The 20,538-nt window shown below is 41.9% G+C and overlaps 1 protein-coding gene across 16 annotated transcripts in view; it reads left to right on the top strand.

Annotated features, from left to right (window-relative positions):
* Window positions 1-10,553: 10,553 nt before the first annotated feature.
* The window catches only part of ARHGAP26 (Rho GTPase activating protein 26), a 473,272-nt gene continuing 463,287 nt past the window's right edge, over window positions 10,554-20,538 (top strand). For 3 of the 16 annotated variants that reach the window (XM_063642716.1, XM_063642712.1, XM_055285811.2), the window contains exon 1: window positions 10,556-11,297. In XM_063642716.1, coding sequence (XP_063498786.1) covers window positions 11,144-11,297 — 154 coding nt within the window. In that variant the 5' untranslated portion in view covers window positions 10,556-11,143. Of the gene's footprint in view, window positions 11,298-20,538 lie in introns of all 16 variants that reach the window. The other 13 variants (XR_010121689.1, XM_055285814.2, XM_055285815.2 and 10 more) reach the window with 9 other exon arrangements.

Genomic DNA, 20,538 nt, shown 5'->3' with positions numbered 1-20,538 from the left:
TTAGAAACTGTAATTTCAATTTTTTTTTAGCAGCTGTGGTAAATTTTGAGATTTGAAATTTCATATAATACAAATCCTCATTTATTGAGCATTTAAATTGTATGCCCAACAATTTACTGTGTACATTACTTCACTTGTTCTTAACTATAACTCTATAAAATATTATTGTCCTTGATTTACAGATGAAGCTATTGAGACTCAGTTAAGTAACTTGCTTGAAATTCAAAAACGTTAACTGTAGAAGGCAGTATTTGAACCCAGTGTTCACAACTCCATGCTCTTTTTATTATATGATCTTATTTCCTATTCAGTCTTCAGAAGATATATTGTCTTATTAGATTATTCTCATTCTCTAAATAAGTGACCTTGGGGAACTATCTTTTTCCCTGGTATTTTACCCTGCCTTTAAAACAATGTGATCAAACTGGAAGTTTTTCATGATCTCTCTTAGCCCTAAAGCTCCTTGGTTCTGTAATTCCACGAATAGCCCATTTCAAAGATAATTCTACAGTAATCAGTGGGACTCCTGTTTTTCTCATCTTTTTTTTTTTTGAAACAGAAAATTGAAACTTTTAAATTAGTTTAGTAAATACATCTACCAGTTTTTTTTCTTTTATAGTCATGGTTATATTATTTGGTCCTTCTTAGTTGCAACATGTTTCCTCACTGTCAATTTTAATACCTCTCATCAACAATAACCTGAAGAAATAGATTCGAATTGCTTTCCCTAATTTATAGCTGGAAAACCAGGCTATGCTGGTATCTTAAATTGACTTTCCTGAGGTCACGGGCACTCAGTGCCAAGAAGAGTTGGTACCTACGCATTTGAAATTTCTGGATTTCTGGTCTTACTCTGTATTTAGTCACTCTTTTCTTTCATTTGGCCCAATGGTGGGCAAACTACAGCCTACAGGCCAATTCCAGCCTACCATCTGTTTTTGTATGGTCCATGAAGTAAGAATGGTTATCACATTTTATAATAGTGGGAAAAAAAAGACTATTTTCTGACATAAAAATTATATGAAATCAAAATTTCAGTGTCTATAAATTTTGTTGCAGTATAGCTACTACACTCATTCTTTTATGCACTGTTTTTGGCTGGTTTTCTGCCTCAATAGCAGAGTTGAGTAGGTGCAACCAAGACTGTATGGCCTACAAAGCCTAAAAGTTTGTTATAGAAAAAATTTGCTGACCAACTATATTGGTTGCTTACTATTGCTAGGCACTCTGCAAGTCACAGGGAACACAGCAAACTAGACACACGACTGCCTTGGGCTTAAGAAGTGGTTTCTAAACTTTTGAATAAAAAACAAAACAAATAACAAACAAAGTTGAAGGGACATAAAACTTCCAAATATTAATTTTGCCAGTGGGGTTTGTTTGTTTGATTTTGTTTGAGATGGAGTCTTGCTCCGTCACCCAGGCTGGAGTGCGGTGGTGTGATCTCGGCTCACTGCAACCTCTGCTTCCTGGGTTCGAGCAATTTTCTTGTCTCAGCTTCCAGAGTAGCTGGGATTACAGGCACCCGCCACCATGCTTGGCTAATTTTTTTGTATTTTTAGTAGAGACGGGTCTGGTCTCGAACTCCCGACCTCAGGTGATCCGCCCACCTCAGTTTCCCAAAGTGCTGGGATTACAGGTGTGAGCCACCGTGCCTGGCCCCAGTGGGTATTTTTTAAAAACACAGCTACTATTTTCACTCATCATTTTATTTAAAAAAGGAGTATGTTAATACAAAAAAGTATATTAATGCCAAATTTGTAGGAAGAACATAATCTCAAAAAGCACTCTTTCAAATGGAATATATTAAGCTTCATGAAAAACTTTACATGGTCATTGTTTTTCTCATTTCATTATGGATCAAAGTAAACTTTCTAGACTGGCCTATGTCATCAGACCAGCTTTGGGAAGTACAGGAGTAGTTCACATTGTTACTTTTCAGGCAAAACAATCTTTAAAAATGTTTAGATTTTATAGTGATAGAATGCTTTAGTTTGAGAATTTAACAGCCAGTAGCTTTTTTTTTTTTTTTTTTTTTTGAGACGGAGTCTCGCTCTGTTGCCCAGGCTGGAGTGCAGTGGTGTGATCTTGGCTCACTGCAACCTCAGCCTCCCGGGTTCACGCCATTCTCCTGCCTCAGCCTCCCGAGTAGCTGGGACTACAGGCGCCCGCCACCATGCCTGGCTAATTTTTTGTATTTTTAGTAGAGACGGGGTTTTACCATGTTAGCCAGGATGGTCTCGATCTCCTGACCTCGTGATCCGCCTGCCTCAGCCTCCCAAAGTGTTGGGATTACAGGCGTGAGCCACCGCGCCCGGCCAACGGCTACCAACTTTTTAAAGTCAAAAATAGAAATATAGTGATGGGAAATTCCAGAAAAGAAATACAAAGGAAAACGGGGAAGTAAAGAAATCTGCCAATATTCACTCTCCCCTAACAGACATTGCATCCCATTCACCCTGTGTTTAGATGGAGGATAATCCATTTTAGCACTGATTTTTCATCCTGGCTTCTCCATAGAAGAAAAGAAGATCAGAATATTTATCTATTGAAATATTGCCCTATTCACTGGCACTAAGCCACCTTCAACAAACACATGCACACACTAAAAACCACAGCATCATCTCAAAACCAGAGCCATCTAAAGAAATGTGAATTCTCATGGATGAAAAGCCCATTCATCAATAAGGATTTGAAGTTGGGAAGTGATAGTTTCCCACTTGTTTTAGAAAGTTTGCTAATGCTTCATGACAGACTTCCTATTTTGCAATAACTAAAATGACGGAAGACTAGAAATTATCGCTTTATCTTGTATGTCCTTATTCCTGCAGTCTATGTTAGTGTTTATGTCCTGAATGCATTGTTTTTTTTTTGGAGACGGAGTCTCACTCTGTCATCCAGGCTGGAGTGCAGTGGTGTGATTCTGGCTCATTGCAACCTCCGCCTCCCAAGTTCAAGCGGTTCTCCTGCCTCAGCCTCCTGAGTAGCTGGGATTACAGGCGTGCGCCACCATACTCAGCTAATTTTGTATTTTTAATAGAGATGGGATTTCACTATGTTAGCCAGGCTGATCTCGAACTCCCGACCTCAAGTAATCCACCTGCCTCAGCCTCCCAAAGTGCTGGGATTACAGGTGTGAGCCACCACGCCCTCCTGAATGGATTTTATAGAACACTATGCATAGGATGTAATGTTTGGGGGAAAAACAGGATTCTGTGCTCAAAGAAATATGAGAAATACTTGGTTAAGCAAAATCTCAAGGATTACTTAACACAGGATTTCTCAGGATCTATAATATGTTATTGTTCATTTAAAGCATATACTCATGTATAAGATTCAGAGGCAAGAAAGAGAACAATGCACATAGGAATGCTTGAGTTTAGGTTACTGAAGTGAACTAATTTATTTGGTCATTTTAGCACCAACAATTATAGAAGAATAGGCCAATTTTTTTTTTATTTTTATTTTTTATTTTTTATTTTTGAGATGGAGTCTCACTCTGTCACCCAGGCTGGAGTGCAGTGGCGCAATCTCGGCTCACTGCAAGCTCCGCCTCCTGGGTTCACGCCATTCTCCTGCCTCAGCCTTTCTGAGTAGCTGGGACTACAGGTGCCCGCCACCACGCCCGGCTAATTTTTTGTATGTTTAGTAGAGACGGGGTTTCACCGTGGTCTCGATCTCCTGACCTCATGATCTGCCCGCCTCGGCCTCCCAAAGTGCTGGGATTACAAGCGTGAGCCACCTCGCCCAGCTCCAATTATTTTTATTGACCCAGATAATACTGGGTCTCTGCTGAAATTGTCTTTGATAGTTTTCTGGTTTCATATCAGCTTTTGAACAATTTATTTTTATCAATAGATTGTCCTTTTTCTTAAATGCTTTTCCTCATTTAATACATATTCCTGCCCTGTAAATGCAGATATCATCTTTAAATGTTTAGGAAATCATCCTTAAAACTATGATTTTCTAATTTGAAAACTACCTAAGGACCATGGATTAATGCAGCTGCTCAAAATCCAAGAGGAGGTGAAACAATAGGTTTTATAATTAATGCATTATATCAACTAGAGTAGTTTTGACTTTGAGTAACAGGAAACCCCATTAAGGTAGCTTAAAGAAATAGGTTGCTTTTTCCCTCTTTATGTGATGAGTAGTTGGGAGGTGGGTACTCTGGAGATGGGTGTTGTGGCTCGTGGGTGTCACCAAGCTACCTGGCTCCCTCTGTTTTCCCATCCAGGCATCCTTAGCATGTAGTATTCATCTTCATGACTGCAAGATGGCTGCTGCTGCTCCATGCATTGCATCCACATTCAAGGCAAAAAGAATGGGGAAAGGAAGTAAGCAGAAGGTGTATGTCAGCAGTTGTCTCTTTATTAAAAAAAAAAAACAAAAAACAACACACAACCCTTTCCAAAGCCCCAGCCAATACACTTCCAAGTGTATCTCAGTGGTCAGAAAAGTGGCACATGGCCACCACCAGCTGTGTGAAAACCTAAGAAATTAAATTCTTTAGTTGGGCACATTGGGGTTCTGCTAGAAATGTAACCTGAGTCTGGAGCTAGACTACCTTTTGAGAATCTCAGCTCTGCCACTCATTAGTTATACGATTTTAGGTGATTCATTTCACTTTCCTCCCCTATAAAGGGAGATAAGATAATAATAGGGTTTCTAAGTTTTAATTGAGTTAATATTTTTAAAGTGTTTAGAACTGTATCTGGTATATAGTAGATGTTATATAAGCATTTTCAATTAATGAGTAAGGAAAAGAGTGAATATTAGATAGAAAAGTGGCAAGCATGAAATAAATCATGAAAACTGAAAATAAAAGTATTGCTAACATGTAAAACTTGTGTAGAACAAACGTTATGAGTTTCACTAATTTCTTGTGCCAAAGAATGTTAAATAGGTGCTGCTACCTCTCTTAAAGAACTATGAGCCAGTGGCTTTATGAGGATAGATTATTCTTTTTTCTTTAAGGAAATTGAGGATTTTATGTCTGTTTCAATCAATTGCTTCTACATAAATTGTAGGGCCTATGATTTAAAGCTAAAGCAAATTAGAGGCTTGTATAATTATTGACATATTTGGGACATACCAGCAAAAAGCCCTGGAAAACCACATACAGCTCATAATGAGATTGCTCCTCTGTCATTCATATGTGATCTCATCCAAGTTTTAGGTGTTAGGCTATTACTATTTAACAATGTTTTTAGACATATAAAATGTATTTCTATAGACATTTTATATGGATGTAGTTATTTAAGCCAGATAGATTTGAATTCTAAGCCTAGCTCTATCAGTAACTACATTAGGTATCTTACTTCTCTAAGCTTTAGTTTCCTTACCTGTAAAATGGGGATGGTAGCAGCATCTAATTCTCAGGATTGTAGTAAACATTAAATAAGGAAATGTAATAGCGTGCTCAGCACAGATCCTGTTACACAGTAAAAGCTTAATAAATATCAGCATCACTGACATCATCATTATTTTATTATTATTATTATTTTTGAGACAGAGTCTCATTTTGTCACCTAGGCTGGAGTGCAGTGGTGCGATCTTGGCTCACTGCAACCTCTGCCTCCCAGGTTCAAGCGATTCTCCTGCCTCAGCCTCCTGAGTAGCTGGGATTATAGACGTGTGCCACTATACCCGGCTAATTTTTTGTATTTTTAGTAGAGACAGGTTTTCACCACGTTAGCCAGGATAGTCTCGATCTCCTGGCCTCGTGATCCGCCCTCCTTGGCCTCCCAGAATGCTGGGATTACAAGCATGAGCCACCGCGCCGGGCCCATCATCATTATTTTTTAAAATCAACCTTTAATGAGGTTTACACACGATAAAATGCACCCATGAGTTTTGACAAATGCAATGCCTGTGTAACCACCACCATAACTGAGATATAGAACATTTACATCAACCTTAAATTGTTATTTTAAAATAGGAAAACTCGTATCTTATCTAGTAATAATAAAAAGAAGTCACTGTGCAGCACAAAATATGGTATCAACCATAAAAAAGCATGAATAAGTGCTAACTAGAATTATGGGGCCATGAGAATGTGGCAGGAGGAGCACTCATTGTGAGGGATTTGGGGACAGGTCAAATGTACTATACATTATTGCTTCTGCCTGTGCAGCAGCGATCCCCGTTTTCCCTGTTAAATGTGCTGTGCTTGTCCTTTGGTGGAACAACTTCACCCCAGTACTTTACGTTTTTGGAGTGGGGCTGTTTTATCCTTGACTCCAGTCTTGTCATTTCTATTGGAATTCTTAGAAAACTCTCTTCCTGCTAATATTGCTGGGCATAATTTGGTGAAGCTGAGAGAGTCACTGAGACTGAAGCCACCACAGACAAAGGTCAGCTTGGGGATGGAGAGAGAAACCTGTACTGTTATCATCTTCTAGATCCCCAGAGGCTGCCTTGAAGCTGGATCTACCCCTGAAATTCTCAGTTACATAAGGACCCATGAATGCTTCATCATGGATCAGATCTGTTCACAAGCTGGTGTTCAGGAACCAATGTGTGACTGGTCCAAGCCCACTTCTGATTATATGGGCTCAGAGACAATGTACATGGGAGTGCTTTGCCAGTGGTAAAGTTTCTACAAATGGGAGGTAATTGCACGGCAGGTATAAAGTTATTTGGACCATTGAGGCCAGAAATAATGTAGATTTAAAATATACTGATACTGAAAGCAGAACTGTTTGAACTAATTGCTAATTTTAAGGAATTCAGACATTCATCCAAAGGATTTAGGCCAAATGTTGCCTAAATGGTTTCTCTATTTCATATGAAAGTGATTTCTGTGGCTTAACTGTTCTCTTCTATTTATGTGCGTGACTATAACTGATGTTGTCACATGAGTCCTGTTTCTTTCTTATTAAACATGTGTCCCTCCCGTTGATGTTCAGCACCTTTGAAGTTCCAATTGCTGTTGTAAACTGGGGTTGCTGCATTGAATAATAAAAAATCTCTACCCTCATGAGCTGATTTTCTGGGAGGAAAAAGACCACTGCACCCTCCATGTGCCAGTTTCTGTACTGCTGCATTCTTCTTTTTTTTTTTTTTTTTGAGACAGTCTCACTCTGTTACCCAGACTGGAGTGCAGTGGCATGATCTTGGCTCACTGCAACCTCTGCCTCCCAAGTTCAAGCGATTCTCCAGTCTCAGCCTCCTGAGTAGCTGGGACTACAGGCATTCACCACCATGCCCGGCTAATTTTTTTTTTTACTTTTAGTAGAGATGGGGTTTCACCATGTTGGGCAGGCTGGTCTCGAACTCCTGACCTCAAGTAATCTGCCTGCCTCAGCCTCCCAAAGTGCTGGGATTACAGGCTTGGGCCACCACACCCAACCTGTACTGCTGCATTCTGATTCTCTCTTTCTAGTAATAGTGCTGAAAGTGTGGGAGGTCTTTTGTGGAAATTCCAGATTAAATTTATGAGAAATTTACACATTATTCACATATTTACATATTTGTCTGTGAATGGGCATATTAAGTTATATGTTTGTGCCACATAGAATTATTAATATTATCTGGGTAAGCTGGTTCAAGTTACAACTCTGGGCCTCAATTCTTATCTGAAAAAATGGGAACTATCATAGTACCAGTCTCACCCTGTAGGGATTATATCACGTAAATAATTTTTTTGTTTGTTTTTTGAGATGGAGTCTTGCTCTGTCGCCCAGGCTGGAGTGCAGTGGCACGACCTCAGCTCACTGCAAACTCTGCCTCCTGGGCTCAAGCAATTCTTGTGTCTCAGCTTCCTGAGTAGCTGGGATCAAAGGTGTGTGCCACTATGCCAGCTATAAATGCATGTAAATAATTTACCATAGTGCCTGGCATAAACTGAGAGCTTAACAAATGATAGCTGATATATTATTGTTGTTATTATTAATACATATATATTATTTTATACACATTTGCCTACTATTCCTCAATGGGATAAAAGAAATAATTGTGGATCACATTTTATTTCATTCATTTAGCATGTATTGAATGTTACCATTTATGCTGGGCCCACTGTGGCAGATTATGTTTTTCAGAAATATCTATGATAATATCTCCCATTCTTGTCATTCCTCCATCAAGAGGTACAGTCTAATCTCCTTCCCTTTGGATCTGGGTGGGCTTATGAGTTGCTTGTGGCCAATGAAAGTGGTAGAAGTATGTGGCTTCCAAGTGATTCAGGGCAGGCAAGGCCCAAAATTGCAGCTTAGCCCAGGAGGCTTCTCGGCTTTGCCCAGAAAAGAATTCAAGGGCAAGCTCGTGCTAAGAGAAAGCAACTTTCATTGAATCAGTGCTGCTCCTTGTGGAACAGGGCTATCTCATAGGGAGTATGCTCAGGATGGGCAGTGTACAGGGTTGTTGGCAGCTGTACCTATACCTACCTTTAATTATATGCTAATTAAGAGGTGGGTTATTTAGAACTTTCTGGAAAGGGGGCAGGGAGTTTCCAGAACCATATAAGGTAACTTCCAGGCCATTGCCATGGCCTGTTGCAATGGCATTTGTAAACTGTCATGGCAATGGTGGGAGTGTCTCTATGCTAATGAGCAGTGAGGGCAACTAAAAGTGTCTTTTTTCCTTGCCTGCTGGTTTCTGCTGGCTGCTTCACTGAAGCCCGTTTGGAATGAATCCTGGTTTGATCAGTGGGGTTGTGATTGGAAAACAAGTCTTGCAGGCCTCTCACCTCACAAGGCTAGGTCATAAAAGGTGATGCACCTTTCCCCTTGTGAGCTGTATATGTTCACACTGGAGCCTTAAGGCTGCCATACTGTGAGGAAGCCTAAACTGGGCCACAGAGAAAGGCCATATGGAGAAGCCCTGAGTCTACCTGAAAAGTGGGAGATGCCCAGCTAACCATCCACTCCTCCAGCTCCTGTCACCATCCAACTGTAATCACATGAGAGACCTCAAGCCTTTGGCTTCCCTAAATTCCTAACCCACAGAGATTGTGAGAGAAAAATAAAATGATTGCTGTTGTCTTAAACCATTAACTTTTGATATCATTTATTCTGTATTAATAGGTAACCAGAACACCTACCTTTAGGTGCTCAAGATAAAGCATTAAACGGACTTACTTTCTTAGGGTTTCCATTCTAGATCTTTCTCATCTTTGGTAAGTGAAGAACAATTATTTTTGGGTTGTAATTATCTATCAGATAGCTGTCTGGACCTGCTATCAAGTCTAAATTTGTAGATACACCTATCAAACAGATCACATTCATTCATTTATACATTTACTTATTTATTTTACAATTTTTTGTAGAGATGGGGGGGTCTCGCTATGTTGCCCAAGATGGTCTTGAACTCTTGACCCCAAGCAATCCTCTCATCTGGCCTCCAAAAGCTATGGATTACAGGTGTGAGCCAGCATGCTCCATTTATGAATTTAATACATCAATTGCTTTCTTAATATAGATGGGACACCTCTGACCCCTCCTGAGTGAAAAATCCATGTTCCCAAGCACCCAGGCCTTCTATCCTATCACAAAGCATGATTATTGCTTGTTTGCTTCCATCTCACCTAATACCACCAGCAGCTAAATTCGTTCTGTTATTCATCTTTGTATTCTTACCATCTAGGCTAGTGCCTGCACATAGCAGACCTATTTAAAAAACCAACCAACCCAAACAAACATGAAGCCCCCACGTAGCTGAAGGAGGGCTGCTGGTTCCTAGACATAGAGACAACTTATTCAAGGACAGTCCCTATCCTCCAGGAGTTAACAATTGAGCACTAGACACCCTGTGGGACCCAGCCTGACAAGTGCAACGAGTGAGATGCCAGAATTGAGTCCTGCGGTCGAACAGAGGGACTACAGGGCAACGCACTGGGCGTGGGAGGTGGAGATGGCTCTGGGAAAGGATCCATTCATTTAGTCTACAAACATTTATCAATCACCGTAGCACACACAGCACGTAGTAAGTGCTCAATATCTGTTATTAAATGCCAGTCACTGTGCTAGGTGCCAGGATGCAACAGCGGACAAGAAAATTGCAGGGGCACTTGCCCTCGTGGGGCTTACCGTGTAGCGAAGGATGAGAGGCAGTAGACTGTCATCTTATTATGTAAAATTGTGCTAGATGCAGAGCAGGAAAATAACAGGCGCCTGAAATTCTAGTAATGATGTGAGCTCCTTTGGCTGAGGGGAGCCGTGGGCGGGTTCTGAGCAGGAGTGGCCGTGAGGGGGACGGACCGTAGGGGGAGGGAAGACTGCAGGCAAGAGCTGGTAATTTTAAGATGCAAATAACATTTTTTTTCTGCCTGACTGGAAGAGGAGCGTTTGGTCTCTCGGGATTCTCCCGGAGCAGGGGGCTGTATTTTGAGTGTAAAATCGGTTGCCTGGCAGTGCAGGGCAGGCGGTGGTGAACTGCAGCCCTAGTTCCCAGGTTTTTCATGCTTGGCACATCGAGTCTCTTCGGCCCCCAGGACCAGCAGACTCGCCATGCGCGGCTCGGATTCGGGCTGGAGCAGGCAGGCAAGGTAGCGGGGGCGGGTGCACAGCAACGCTCACCCCTGGGTTTCGGGGTCTGCAACGCTGGGAGGGCAAGAGGAGGCGGAGTTTGCGCTGCGGACCTAGGCGTTGGCGAGGGCCACGCCCCCAGCCGCAGACCCTGCCTCCAGGCCCCTTTGATTGGATCAAGACCGCGGAAGGGCCGGGCGTCCCCGGGCGGCCTGAGGGTCGGGCAGGGGAGGGCTCGCTGATTGGCCCGGCGGGGATTAAGTCATCGCTAGCAGGTTCGAGCGGCCCAGACGCCGGTGGGGCGGCCGAGGCTGCTGTGAGAGGGCGCTCGAGGCTGCCGAGAGCTAGCTAGCGAAGGAGGCGGGGAGGCGGTGTCTGCACTCGCTCGCCCGCTCGCTCGCTTCCCGGCGCCGCTGCAGGTCCGCGCTGCGTTTCCTGCTCGCGATCCGCTCCGTTGCCCGCGCCCGGAGCAGCAGCCCCCTCGGCCGGGTCCGAGCTCGGTTCGGGAGTCTTGCGCGCCGGCGGACACCGCGCGGGGAGTGAGCCAGCGCCACACCTGTGGAGCCGGCGGCCGTCGGGGGAGCCGGCCGGGGTCCCGCCGCGTGAGTGCTCTGGGCGGCGGGCGGCCAGGGCTGCGGCGGAGGCGCGCCCCCCGGCTGGGCGCCGCGGGCACCATGGGGCTCCCAGCGCTCGAGTTCAGCGACTGCTGCCTCGATAGTCCGCACTTCCGAGAGACGCTCAAGTCGCACGAAGCAGAGCTGGACAAGACCAACAAATTCATCAAGGAGCTCATCAAGGACGGGAAGTCACTCATCAGCGCGCTCAAGAGTGAGTGTCCCGAGCCCCGGGGCGGGAGGGACTGGGAGGTGGCCCTGAGCCCGGGTTGCCCGCGCGTCTGCCGGGTTTCTGCTCCCGGTACACTAGGGGACGGGTGTCGACGCCTCTGAGGCAGGAAGGATACGTAAAGCGGGCGAACCAGCACCCATCAGATGAAGAGAGAGACCCGTCGCTCCGCCTTTTGCGTTCGGGGATGGTCGGGAGGTGACCCAGCGCGGGTGGTGCTCTGGGGCAGCGCGGGTGGGCGTGGGCGTGCGCGGCACGCAGGTGTCCCAGGAGTGGGGCCAGAGTGCCGAGCGCGCCGCAGCCTGCGGGCAGATACCATCGTGTCCACAGCTCCAGCTCGCTTAGGGGCAGAGTTGCTCAGCCTTGAGTGCCCAGCCGTGAGAATGGAGCGTGCCCTGCCGAGGGGGCGCTGCCTCCCCTTGGGAAAAGGCGGGTTGTGACTGCTTCGCTCCCTGTACGCAGCTCCAGCCTAGTCAGGCCGCCGGGTTCCCTGGGTGGAATGCTTGGTTAGCTTGCGATTCCTTGGAGTATTGGCAGCCAGTAATCTCTAAATCTAGAATCAGTACGTGCGCAGGTTCTGATTCTTGTGTTTAGCAGAAGGTGATAGGGGTGGGAGTAGAGAATCAGAGTGTTCCTTTACTCTAAACTGTGGGCGAGGGTTTAAAAATAGAATGTACATATCCCAACTCTCTCCCTCTCCTGCTCCCAAGCTCTCCTTTTTACCTCTCCCGTTATCCTTGAAAACGTAAAGGTCTGAGAAGGAATGTCCATAATCCTCAGAAAGAAGTTCAAACGTATTTCAAAGATTCTTGGACCTTTTGTAAAACCATTTCTGCGTTTTTTCCTTTTGGTACAAGGGGAGAGATGCAATTTTGCATTCTGCTTCACTTTTGCAGAGCCAGAGAGTTTTTCTGGCCAAATAAGCGTGCTCTAGGGATGAGTGCTTTGGACTGTGAGAACGTTTTTGGTGCCTTTTCAGTCTCCCCATTTAAAAATAGCTCAGTTCATCTTTTAGTTTTAAGAATCAGGAACCACATGAAGGCAGATAGTGGAATTGTCTCTGACTCTGTTACTGTATCTGTTTCTGTGATGGGTTTCTTAGTAGGTGATACCTTTCAGCTAAGAAATGTTGCCTTAGCAGAGTAGAGCCGTAGCTGTGGGAATTGTTCCCAGGCCTCTTTAAAGGGCACTTACAGAAGTCAGGTGCCTGAGATGTCATTTTGTCAGCTTGTTGCTTCTAAAAATGAAGAGAGAGACAATGGAATGCCAGGGCAGCCCAAATTGCCAATCTTTTGGGATGAAATGAACACAGGACTGTGATGTGATGAGGCTTCTTAGAGGCAGATTCTTAGGCTGCGCCTTACCTGAAACATATGAACAGACCCTTCCTTTGTCAATAATCAAGGCCATTCTTGGTTTAGGGGATGTGAGTCCCTGGTTTGGAGTAAGTTAGGGGCCCACTTACAGGTTGAGCCCAGGAATTTTGATTGAACCTCAGGCTGGCTTTAGTGGGTTCTCTGCTTCACTCAGCAAACTTTTGGTGTGATTGTGGTGTACTGGGTACTGCACTGGGCACTAAGGGTGTAGGAGTGAATATTTTGCTATTCCTGTGCTCACAGAGGTGTACTTCATTCCAGGCACTGCTTCACATATAATTATCTCATGTGCTTAGATTTCATTTTGCAAATGAGAAAACAGAGACTGGGGGAAGCACTACCTCTGAGTCACACAGCTCTAGAAGCAGGACTAGAGCTTTTGAATCCACCTGGTTTGAACCAGAGATGGAGTCCCTGCCAGTGCAGAACTCTTACTTCTGCCCCATCTCACTTGCCCGGAATGGAACCTCTTGCACCAAGCCCTAGAATTTGGACTTGTATTTTCTATTTTGGCGTTGAATCTGAGGAGGGTGCGTTTGGGTGACTGGCAGTTTTCCTACCACTAGTTTTTTGGGGCAAGAATTCTTTGGTAGGAAGAAACATTGCAGTGATAGAGTTGAAGGGTTATTTAAGCTGTCTAATGGAATGGATCAGCCCTGTAATCTGGAGGAAAGACTGATGGGGATCTTGGTGTTCTGTTCTTTCTACGTCCAGCTCTACTAATGTATTCTACCACTACTAACTACTACTTGATCAGGTCAGGTGACCTCTAAAAATAGAGGGTGGAGTCAACCATTGTGTCCTGGATTTCAGACATTCTGATATCATGAGATGCTTGCTACATTATATACTACTATATTAATGTTCGTGTATTATTTTTCTTCAGTCATGTTTATTACATCTATAAACAGAAGTGTTTTACCAGTACAACTTAAACATAAATACATAATTATATAAACACTGGGTTTAGATAATCTATGTTCTCTTATAGCTCTAAACTTTTGTGGCTTTATTTTATAGCCATATTTTATTTTATTTTACAGTTATTTTATAACTAGCATTTCTAGCTCTTTGGATTTAGCTTGGTTTTGAGTGTTAATCATAGGCAATAAAACTGTCCTCTAGGGATTGCCAGAGTTCAGGTAGATCATTGTTACTATTACTTCCACTTTATGAATGAGATGCTGGCAATGGAGATGCAAATTCTTTATAGATCTAGATCCCGTAAAGGAGAAACATGCAGCAGGTGCTTGATTAAGTGAAAATATTGCCAGTTGTTTTTTAGACTCCGAGCCCTGGGTAGCAAAGACCAGCTAAGATTTTGTGTTATCCTCTGAAGTTTTGGAGTTCTTTCTCCATCACGGGCTTTGAAGGCTAGAGGGACAGATGAGAGTGGCTGAATATGTCTTGGCTTTGTAAAGCAGCAGAGTTTCTTTTGGGGGTAGCACTGAATGATTATCAGTGATTGTCTTTTCACTGAGTAATATAGCATTGAACAGAGAGGCCAAAAACCTGTTCTTAGTGTGATTCGGTAAGGTAAGTAAGTGGTTCATCCTCTTTGCCTTTTAAAGCAAGAGTAAAAAGGTCAGCATTGAGTTACATGCTTTAAAGCCTGTCACCCTTTTGTACTTGTTAGAATTAAGCATAGGTGTTTTGCAATACATAAGCGCTTCTTGAATGGCATAAACTCTCAAAGGATGTTCGATGCCAACCTGCTTTGTTTAGGAGTAATTATGTTACTCAGAAAATCCTAATGGAACAAATGGATGTGGAGTTGTGTAGCAAAGTATTTTCCCCAGATCCTTTGCTTTGCTTCAGTACCTTGTGAATAAAGAAAATCAAAGGCATTTCCTAATTATTTGTAAATGGTAGTAATTGACATTTTGAATATTACTCATACAAACATAAATGACAGCAAATTAAATTTAAACAAAGTTTTGTAGTTTTTATATAACGCTGGCTGAAAAAAATCCCTTCATTTTACTCCATTCTGTGTTCTTAGTTGGACTGAATAAATTTGCATCCAATCTGTAGTTCTCAACTCATTGACTTTGGCTTAAACCCTCCTCCCCTGCACTTAAAATCATTAATGGACTTTTTTTTTTTTAAGAGCAGTTTTAGATTCACAGAAAAATTGAGTGGAAAGTGTAGGAAGTTCTCACATAGTACCTCATACCTGTCCCTTCCAGTTGCCCCTATTTCTAACATCCTGCATTAGCATAGTACAGTTGTTATAGTTGATGAACCAATATCAATATAACATTATTAACTAAAGTCCATAATTTACATTAGGGCTCACTCTTCGTGTTGTACATTCTGTGGATTTTGACAAATGTATAATGACATATAACCAACATCATAGTATCATACAGAATACTTTCACTACCCTAAAAATCCTACGTGCTCCACCTGTTCATCCCTCCCTCCCCACTAACCCCTGGCAACCACTAATCTTTTTACTGTCTCTCCAGTTTTACCTTTTCCAGAATGTCATATAGTTGGAATTAAACAGTATGTGGCCTTTGCAGATTGGCTTTTTTTCACTTAGCCATGTGTACTCAAGGTTCTTTCATGTCTTCTTATGGCTGGGTAGCTCATTTCTTTTTATTGCTGAATAATATTCTGTTGTCTAGATGTGCCATAGTTTATCCTTTCATCTATTGAAGGACATTTTGGTCATTTCCAAGTTTTATCAATTATGAATAAAGCTGATATAAACATTTGCATGCAGTTTATATGTGGAAATAAGTTTTTAACTCATTTGGGTAAATACCAAGGAGTATAATTGTTAGATTATATAGTAATATATATATATATATATATATATATATATATAAAAATAAAATAGTATGTTTAGTTTTTTTAGGAACTGTCAAACTGGCTTCCATTCTCACCAGCAATGAATGAGAGTTCATTTTGCATTTTTGCATTCTCACCAGCAATGAATGAGAGTTCCTGTTGCTCTATATTCTGCTCAGCACTTGGTTTTGTCTGTGTTTTGGATTTTGACCATTCTACTAGGTGTGTAGTGGTATCTCATTTAAAAAAATTTAGCTATTTCCTTATGACATACAATGTTTGGCATCTTTTCATATTGCTTACTTGTCATCTGCATATCTTCTTTGGTGAGGGGTCTTCAGATCTTTTGCCCATTTTTATTTGGGTTATTTCTCTTTGTTGAGGTTTGTTTGTTGTAAAATATATACATAACACAACATTTACCACTTTAGTCATTTTTAAGTATATAATTCAGTGGTTTTCAGCATGTTCATCATGTTGTGTAATTACTATCTCTTTCGAGAACATTTTCATAATCTCAAACTGGAACTCTGTTCCCATTAAACAATAACTCCCCACTTTCCCCTCCCCCAACCCTGGTAAGCTCTATTCTCCTGTCTCTATGAATTTGCCTATTCTATGTACTTCTTATAAGTGGAATTATACAATATTTGTCATAAATATCTGGCTTATTTCACTTAGCAAAATATTTTCAAGGTTCATCCATGTTAATAGCATGTGTTAGGATTTCATTTCTTTTCATGGCTGAATATCTTATTGTTGAGTTTTAATTATCAACAGCTATCATTAAGAAAGACTATTCTTTCTCTTTTAAAGTCATAAAAACATATTTTTTTCTTTCCATTTCGTTTCCCTTCAGCATGATCACTAACACTTGGAACTGACATACCAATTTATCATGGTTGTCTCTCAAAAGAACATTATATTTACATTTATTCCTTTCAAAACAGTTACTTGCTTCAGGTCAGCATGTTTTTGGGGGAATTTTTCATAAAAGCTTAATTGAATTATAATTTACATTCCATAAAATTCACCTTTTAAAATTTTATTTTTTATTGTTTTTATTATTTGTAGAGCTGGGGGTCTCACTTTGTTATTGCCCAGGCTGGTCTCAAACTCCTGGCCTCAGGCAATCCTCCCGTCTTGGCCTCCCAAAGTGCTGGGATTACAGGCATGAACCATGGCTCCTAGCCTCTCACTTTTCTTAAGTGTATAATTCAGTGGTTTGTAGTTACAGAGTTATGCAACCATCATCCTAGTCCTGTTTTAGAACATTTTTAGCACCCCAAAAAGCTTTCTCATGCTCATTTGCAGGCACTGCATTTTTGCCTGAAGCCTCATACAACCACTGATCTACTATTTTCTGTCTCTATAGATTTATCTTCTCTGAAGAATTAAGCTAAATGGAATCATATAATATGTAGTCTTATGCATCTGGCTTCTTTAACTAAGCATGCTGTGTTTGAGGCTCATCGTGTTGTAGCACGATGTAGTTTGTTCCTTTTTATTGCTAGAAAATATTCCATTTTGTAAACCATAAGTTGTTTATCCATTCACCAGCTGATGATTTGGGTCATTTCTAGTTTTTTGCTCTTATGTATAATGCTGCTATGAATGTTTGCATGCGTGTCTTCATGTGTATATATGTTTTCACTTCTAATTTCATTTTTTACCTAGGAGTAGAATTTTGCTGGGTTGTATGGTAAATTTATGTTTAAGTTGAATTTAAACTTGTGTTTATTTAAAAAACCTACCATGCTGTTTTCCATAACAGAAGCACCGTTTCACATCCCCACCAACAATGTATGAGGATTCTGATTTCGCCACATCCTCACCAATACTTGTTGTTGTCTTTCTTTTTGATTGTAGCCACTCTAGTGGGTGTGAAGTGGTATCTCATTGTGGTTTTAATTTGCATTATCCTGGTGACCAATGAGGATGAGCACCTTTTCATGTGTTTGTTGGCCATTGGTGCATCATCTTTGCGGAAATGTCTATTCAGATCTTTTTTTTCCTTTACTTTGTCCCATAAAACTTTTGATGATTAAGTGAACAGCACTTAGTATATTTTCTCCATTTGCCCTCTTTTGGGGACTATTTGTTTCTATGTGCTTCCACCTTAGATGTATTTAACTGATCGGTTTCAGGATCTCAGGAATTAGGAAAGTGGTTCTTATGAGGCTGTGGTTCAGATTTCTGCTCTTGTTAGGCCAGTGGGCATTGCTCTGGGCAGATACCACAGGCTGGACTTCCTAATTCTGGCCTGCATAAGCTAATGATCCAAGCCCTCTCAATGGACAAAATCAGAACCGGCCAAGGAAGAACTGTTATCACCATTGAGCTACTGGGGAAAGCAAGTTGTAAAGGGGACTTTTTTATCCTGTCAAGGCCATTGCGTTTCTAAAAATTAGCCAGTGGAGGAATATTAACCTAGCAGTCAAAGTAGTTTTTCTAGATTTAAGTTTCTGAGTGAGCCTCGTTTTAACTTTTAAAATTATAACCTATTCTGTTTCAAATTATGTGTTTTTTGCCATCAGAAGAAGAGTTTTGTTCAGCAAATATGGAGACCCTGTTCTGCCTTTACCGTGTCCTCCAAAGCCCTAGACTAGGGTAATGGGTTTTTGGATGGAGGTAACCAATGTAGGAGTCACTGGGGGGTGATTGAGTGGGATGTTTGGGGGCCAGTGGCGCGGCCAGTTGAGACGACAGCAGAGTGAAGGCGAATGCACGAAGAGATAGGCCAGGGCCAGGTCATAGGGATCTTGAATTCTAGAAAGGACTTAGAGTTTTATTCTAAGTGTGATGGGCAGCCGTGGAAGGCTGTGCCACGATCGTACTCGTACTTTAAAAAGATTATGTAGGCAGCTGTGTAGAGACCAAGCGCAGTGGAGCAAGAATGGAGGCAAGATGACCAGTAAGGAAGCTGTTGTAATAGGTGAGGTGAGAGGTGATGACACCGTGGGCTAGGGTGGCAGCATCACAGATGGTGGTCAGAGGCTGGGTAGTTTTGGAAGTAGAGCCCACAGGATTTGCTGCACAGCATATGGGCTATGAGAGAAAAGAAAGAAGTCTAGAATGATTCAGATATTTTTGGCCTGAGCAGTTATGTGAATGATGGTACTATTTGCTAAAATAGTTTGCTTGGGAAGGATTAGGTTTAGGGGTAAAATTAACAATATGAATGAATGACCTAATCTTATAGTGCAAAGACGAAATAATATGACATGGATAGTTCCTGAATACATTCTCATGCAAGCATCAAAGAGTATAGACGTATACAGCGTAAAAGCACCCCCTTTTCTTAGTTAACAATCATTGTCAGCAGTTTGGTATGCATTTTTTCTCGTCCTTTTTCTGTGTGTTTTTTTCATAAATGGGATTATACTATAAGGATTATTTTGTGTTTTGCTTTTCCAGTTGATCATTTGTCTTGAAGACCTTCCATGTCAGTACATGCATGTAGTGCATTCTTTTTAATGACTACAGAGAGCTTTATGTGGATATGCCATAGTTGGTATTTACTCAGTTTCCTGTTGAAGGATATTTGGATTGTCTCCGTTGTTCACTGTTAGAAGGCGTGCTGCAGTGATTATTTGTACACCTGCTTTTGTGTGTGGATTCCAGCATTTCCCTGAGATGGATTCCTTCAAGTGGAATGGTTGCTGACGCCAGTTTTTACAAGCCCTTTGACATCTGTTGTTTAGGTCCTTTGCGTCCTTGTAGCCGGTTGAGAATTTGGTGCTCCTTTGAATATGTTAGATTGTTTCTGAAGCTTAATCTTTTGGTTAAATCAGAAGCATCCTTAACAGACCCTTCTGTTAGACACTGACACTGATTCTAAAACAACCAAGGGATAGAAAACAAAAAAAACCTTAGTGTGTGTATATGTGTGCCAGGGAAAGAGAGATGACAATTAATTGGATGTGTCCCTATTAGCCCTGGAACTGCCCGATATGCTTTCTGAGTGGCATGTTCTTATAGGTCAGATGGGAGATGGGATGGGGCTTTGCCCATATCTAACAGTCTATTCTAACCTCCAGGCTCAGGGACTAAGAAGGAAGTCATGTTTATTTAGGGTGAGAACAACAGCATTAGCAGCCAGAGGAATTTTTACAAATTATGGTGACTGGGGTTTACACATTTTTGTAGCAACTCAGAATGGAGAGAGAGGAAATGGTAAGGAAAACAGCTTGGCGGTGTGGGCCACGAGCTGTCATGGCATGTTTGTGTCTGGCTCATTTCACCTTGGTTGGAAGGCACAGAACGCTGCCCTGGGTAAGCTGGAGACTGGGCAGTTTCCTGCTATATTTAGAAAGAGGAGATTCCTGGGGTTAGGGTGGTGTGTGTGTGTGTGTGTGTGTGTGTGTGTGTTTTCTTTGCCAGATAGACAAAGGTTTGAGGGGTTTGTGAATTCCAGACCAAACTGTTAACTAGCTGGTTTCTCTGGGCCAAGCCAGTAGCTACTCTTTGACTGTTGCTGCTGCCACACAGCAAAAGCTCAAAAAACTCCTATTTTATATGGTTTGAAAAGATACCGCTGGTAAGTTTCAAAACTCATCTGATCTTGCTATCACATCTGCTTTTAAGTTTACTGCAGGCTAATTTGAACACTTTGAAAACATGAACTGCCTCCTCCTCTGAGACTTCAGATAGATCTCCAAGCTGACTGAGTTGAACTTTGGCTGTTTCTGTGCCAAGGAGACTGTCAAACAGGACCAAAGCCCTAGCAAATTCCTGACTGCGTATCTTGTTATCACACTTGTGGGTCAGGGGTAGACAATGAATATTAGTCGAACAAATAAAATAAGGCATTTTTACTTTAACTCGTAGCTATGTTTCTTTTTAAAAGGGTTGTCTAAATAGATAATACCTATAAGTGGTTCATAATTCAAAAGAGACAAAAGAGAATGCGAGTATCCCTCCAACGCTTCCTGTCTCCCGATCCCCACTTCTTCCTCTGGAGGCATCATTTTATCAGTTTCTTTGGTATTTTTCAGATGTAATTTATGCATGTGCCGACAAATACACATACACATTATGCCATATGTGCT

This window comes from Symphalangus syndactylus, chromosome 7, assembly GCF_028878055.3.
Source record: "Symphalangus syndactylus isolate Jambi chromosome 7, NHGRI_mSymSyn1-v2.1_pri, whole genome shotgun sequence".
NCBI classification, from domain to species: Eukaryota; Metazoa; Chordata; class Mammalia; order Primates; family Hylobatidae; genus Symphalangus; species Symphalangus syndactylus.
Note: the sequence above shows the minus strand (reverse complement) of the source record. Positions and strands in the feature narration are given on the sequence as shown.